This window comes from Oncorhynchus mykiss, chromosome 21 (assembly GCF_013265735.2).
Source record: "Oncorhynchus mykiss isolate Arlee chromosome 21, USDA_OmykA_1.1, whole genome shotgun sequence".
NCBI classification, from domain to species: domain Eukaryota; kingdom Metazoa; phylum Chordata; class Actinopteri; order Salmoniformes; family Salmonidae; genus Oncorhynchus; species Oncorhynchus mykiss.
Genome location: NC_048585.1, coordinates 780001 through 785590, shown reverse-complemented (window position 1 = coordinate 785590; position 5590 = coordinate 780001). Strand labels below are relative to the sequence as shown.

The 5590-nt window shown below is 41.3% G+C and overlaps 1 protein-coding gene across 1 annotated transcript in view; it reads left to right on the top strand.

Annotated features, from left to right (window-relative positions):
• The first annotated feature begins 216 nt into the window (after positions 1-216).
• Positions 217-5590, top strand: part of cacna2d4a (calcium channel, voltage-dependent, alpha 2/delta subunit 4a) — a 199640-nt gene continuing 194266 nt past the window's right edge. The window contains exons 1-2 of the mRNA XM_036958447.1: positions 217-267; positions 1074-1250. Of these exons, the coding sequence (XP_036814342.1) occupies positions 217-267; positions 1074-1250 (228 nt within the window). The remainder of the gene's footprint in view (positions 268-1073; positions 1251-5590) is intronic.

The following is a 5590-nucleotide window of genomic DNA, read 5'->3' as shown; positions in this document are numbered from 1 at the left end:
GGTCGACAATAAATGACTGATTCGTTCCATAAAGTCCGTCATTTATGGCCAAATAGCCCCTTGTTGTAAGCGTGTTCAGCCCAGTAATCCATCTTCATGAGGCGCAGGCACTTCATCCAGACAAAAACTCAAAAAGTTCCATTACAGTCCTTTAGAAACATGTCAAACAATGTATGGAATCAATCGTTAGGATGTTTTTAACATAAAACATCAATAATGTTCCAACCGGAGAATTCCTTTGCCTTCAGAAAAGCACTTGAACGAGAGGTAACTCTGTCGGGAGCGCGCGTCATGAGACCGAGGCTCTCTGCCAGACCACTGACTCAAAGAGGTCTCATGAGCCTCTCCTTTATAGTAGAATCCTCAAACCAGTTTCTAAAGACGGTTGACATCTAGTGGAAGCCCTAGGAAGTGCAACCTAATCCATATCTCAATGTGTATTCGGGAGGCCAAGCTTTGAAAAACTACAAACCTCAGATGTCCCACTTCCTGGTTGAAATTTTCTCAGGTTTTCGCCTGCCATATGAGTTCTGTTATACTCAGACATCATTCAAACAGTTTTAGAAACTTCAGAGTGTTTTCCATCCAATACTAATAATAATATGCAAATATTAGCATCTGGGACAGAGTAGGAGGCAGTTCACTCTGGGCAAGCTATTCATCCAAAAGTGAAAATGCTGCTCCCTATCCCAAAAAGGTTTTAACACCATTGTCAAAGACTGACTGTGGTAAAAACAACAGGAGATGATTAACAGACTAGTGTAATCCACCAACAGCTGTTGAAAAGTCACCAGCTGAGACAACAGAGTCAGATAGCGGTTTGTCAAGGTTCTATTTAGAGGTAAGCTCTATGTTCTCTAGCCAATCCAATAGATCCAACTCTTCTCTGATTGTTGTCATACAATACGTTACATGTGTCTCTTATGACAGCTCCCTTGTGGAAGTGGATTCAATTACAGACTTGAAAACACCTGATTCCTGAAAGACAATCAAATCTGACAGTTCACCTGATATCAGGGACCGTTTGTTACTTAAACATGTTTATTAAGGGTATTTAACCCTTTCTTCTCCAGAAATACAAAGACATTGAGCCCACGGTGAAGATGGAGGAGGTGGACGGAGAGGAACTGGTGAAGAAGTTTGCTGAGGAGATGGAGGGCATGCTGGGTAGGAAGATGAAGTCTGTCAAGAGACTGGCGGAGGCAGCGGAGGACGCTGATCTATACCATGAATTCAACGCTACTTTAGAGGTCCGTCACAGTTCCTCCTTACGAATACACTTTTTAAGGGCTGTTGTTCAAAAGTAACCGATCGTCACAGACTGAGTTGGTATACGGTGCATTCAGAGAGTATTCAGACCTCTTGACTTTATCCACATAATGTTATTATAAAATGGATTACCTTTTTTCCTGCCCCTCATCAATTTACACACAATACCCCATAATGACATCACAATACCCCATAATGACATCACAATACCCCATAATGACATCACAATACCCCATAATGACATCACAATACCCCATAATGACATCACAATACCCCGTAATGACATCACAATACCCCGTAATGACATCACAATACCCCATAATGACATCACAATACCCCATAATGACATCACAATACCCCGTAATGACATCACAATACCCAATAATGACATCACAATACCCTACAAAGCAAAAACAGGTTTTTAGACATTTTTACAAATGTATTACAAATTTTAAAAACTCATCTTAAATTTACATAAGTATTCAGACCATTTACTCAGTATTTTGTTGAAGCAGCTTTGACAGCGATTACAGCCTTGAGTCTTCTTGGGTATGTCGCTAAATGCTTAGCACACCTGTATTTGGGGAGCTTCTCCCATTATTCTCTGCAGATCCTTTCAAGCTCTGTCAGGTTGGATGGGGAGCGTCGCTGCACAGCTATTTTCAGGTCTCTCCAGAGATGTTCGATTGGATTCAAGTCCGGGCTCTGGCTGGGACACTCAAGGACATTCAGAGAATTGTCCCGAAGCTTCTCCTGCATTGTCTTCGCTGTGTGCTTGGAGTTGTTGTCCTGTAGGAAGGTCAACCTTCGTCCCAGTCTGAAGTCCTGAGCGATCTGGAGCAGGTTTTCATCAAGGATCTCTCTGTACTTTGCTCTGTTCATCTTTCCCTCGATTCTAACTAGTCTCCCAGGCCCTGTCGCTGAAAAACATCCCCACAGCATGATGCTGCCACCACCATGTTCAATCTTGGTTTCATCGGACCAGAGAATTTTGTTTCTCATGGTCTGAGAGTCTTAAGGTGCCTTTTGGAAAACTCATGTGCCTTTTTCTGAGGAGTGGCTTCCATCTGGCCACTATCATAAAGGCCTGATTGGTGGAGTGCTGCAGAGATGGTTGTCCTTCTGGAAGGTTCTCCCATCTCCACAGATGAACTCTAGAGCTCTGTCAGAGTGACCATCAGGTTCTTGTAGTTACTGTAGCCTCTGACCAAGGCCCTTCTCCCCCAATTGCTCAGTTTGGATGGGTGGCCAGCTCTAGGAAGAGTCTTGGTGGTTCCAAACTTCTTCCATTTAACAATGATGGAGACTACTGTGCTTTTGGGATCTTCAATGCTGCAGAAATGTTTTGGTACCCTTCCCCAGATCTGTGCCTCGACACAATCCAGTCGCTGGGCTCTACAGACAATTCCTTCAAACTCATTGCTTGGTTATTGCTCTGACATGCACTGTCAACTGTGGGACCTTTATATAGACAGGTGTGTGCCTTTCCAAGTCATTTCCAATCAGTTGAATTAACACAAGTGGACTCAAGTGTAATCAAGTTGTAGAAACATCTCAAGGATGATCAATGGAAACAGGATGCACCTGAGCTCATAGCAAAGGCTCTGAAAACGTTTTGTTTATAATATTTAATTCATTTGCAAAAATGTCTTAAAACCTGTTTTCACTTTGTCTTTTTGGGATATCGTGTGGAGACTGATGAGGAATTTGTTTTATTCAGAACATGTTAGAATAAGGCTGTAACGTAAAAAGTCAAGGGTTCTGAATACTTTCCGAATGCAAAGTAACGTTACAAATATAACTTTATTATTCTACATATAAAACACAAAACAAGATCCTTACCGCTGTACAAAATATTCAAGGTTTGAAATGTACAGCGGTTATTGACCTTTGTGATGTGCTCTCTCTGTTGTAGTTTGACCTTCTCTCTTCCTATGATCTCTGTTGTAGTTTGACCTTCTCTCTTCCTATGATCTCTGTTGTAGTTTGACCTTCTCTCTTCCTATGATCTCTGTTGTAGTTTGACCTTCTCTCTTCCTATGATCTCTGTTGTAGTTTGACCTTCTCTCTTCCTATGATCTCTGTTGTAGTTTGACCTTCTCTCTTCCTATGATCTCTGTTGCAGTTTGACCTTCTCTCTTCCTATGATCTCTGTTGCAGTTTGACCTTCTCTCTTCCTATGATCTCTGTTGCAGTTTGACCTTCTCTCTTCCTATGATCTCTGTTGTAGTTTGATCTTCTCTCTTCCTATGATCTCTGTTGTAGTTTGACCTTCTCTCTTCCTATGATCTCTGTTGCAGTTTGACCTTCTCTCTTCCTATGATCTCTATTGTCGTTTGACCTTCTCTTCCTATGATCTCTGTTGTAGTTTGACCTTCTCTCTTCCTATGATCTCTGTTATAGTTTGACCTTCTCTCTTCCTATGATCTCTGTTGTAGTTTGACCTTCTCTTCCTATGATCTCTGTTGTAGTTTGACCTTCTCTCTTCCTATGATCTCTATTGTAGTTTGACCTTCTCTTCCTATGATCTCTGTTGTAGTTTGACCTTCTCTCTTCCTATGATCTCTGTTGTAGTTTGACCTTCTCTCTTCCTATGATCTCTGTTGTAGTTTGACCTTCTCTCTTCCTATGATCTCTGTTGTAGTTTGTTCTTCTCTTCCTATGATCTCTGTTGCAGTTTGACCTTCTCTCTTCCTATGATCTCTGTTGTAGTTTGACCTTCTCTTCCTATGATCTCTGTTGTAGTTTGACCTTCTCTCTTCCTATGATCTCTATTGTAGTTTGACCTTCTCTTCCTATGATCTCTGTTGTAGTTTGACCTTCTCTCTTCCTATGGTCTCTATTGTAGTTTGACCTTCTCTCTTCCTATGATCTCTGTTGTAGTTTGACCTTCTCTCTTCCTATGATCTCTGTTGTAGTTTGACCTTCTCTCTTCCTATGATCTCTGTTGTAGTTTGTTCTTCTCTTCCTATGATCTCTGTTGCAGTTTGACCTTCTCTCTTCCTATGATCTCTGTTGTAGTTTGACCTTCTCTTCCTATGATCTCTGTTGTAGTTTGACCTTCTCTCTTCCTATGATCTCTGTTGCAGTTTGACCTTCTCTCTTCCTATGATCTCTGTTGCAGTTTGACCTTCTCTCTTCCTATGATCTCTGTTGTAGTTTGACCTTCTCTTCCTATGATCTCTGTTGCAGTTTGACCTTCTCTCTTCCTATGATCTCTGTTGTAGTTTGACCTTCTCTTCCTATGATCTCTGTTGTAGTTTGACCTTCTCTCTTCCTATGATCTCTGTTGTAGTTTGACCTTCTCTCTTCCTATGATCTCTGTTGTAGTTTGACCTTCTTTTCCTATGATCTCTGTTGTAGTTTGACCTTCTCTCTTCCTATGATCTCTGTTATAGTTTGACCTTCTCTCTTCCTATGATCTCTGTTGTAGTTTGACCTTCTCTTCCTATGATCTCTGTTGTAGTTTGACCTTCTCTCTTCCTATGATCTCTATTGTAGTTTGACCTTCTCTTCCTATGATCTCTGTTGTAGTTTGACCTTCTCTCTTCCTATGATCTCTGTTGTAGTTTGACCTTCTCTCTTCCTATGATCTCTGTTGTAGTTTGACCTTCTCTCTTCCTATGATCTCTGTTGTAGTTTGTTCTTCTCTTCCTATGATCTCTGTTGCAGTTTGACCTTCTCTCTTCCTATGATCTCTGTTGTAGTTTGACCTTCTCTTCCTATGATCTCTGTTGTAGTTTGACCTTCTCTCTTCCTATGATCTCTATTGTAGTTTGACCTTCTCTTCCTATGATCTCTGTTGTAGTTTGACCTTCTCTCTTCCTATGGTCTCTATTGTAGTTTGACCTTCTCTCTTCCTATGATCTCTATTGTAGTTTGACCTTCTCTCTTCCTATGATCTCTGTTGCAGTTTGACCTTCTCTTCCTATGATCTCTGTTGCAGTTTGACCTTCTCTCTTCCTATGATCTCTGTTGCAGTTTGACCTTCTCTCTTCCTATGATCTCTGTTGCAGTAACTCTGTGATTTCTATCTCCTCATCAGTCTGACTACAGTAACTCTGTGATTTCTCTCTCCTCATCAGTCTGACTACAGTAACTCTGTGATTTCTCTCTCCTCATCAGTCTGACTACAGTAACTCTGTGATTTCTCTCTCCTCATCAGTCAGACTACAGTAACTCTGTGATTTCTCTCTCCTCGTCAGTCAGACTACAGTAACTCTGTGATTTCTCTCTCCTCATCAGTCAGACTACAGTAACTCTGTGATTTCTCTCTCCTCATCAGTCAGACTACAGTAACTCTGTGTTTTCTCTCTCCTCA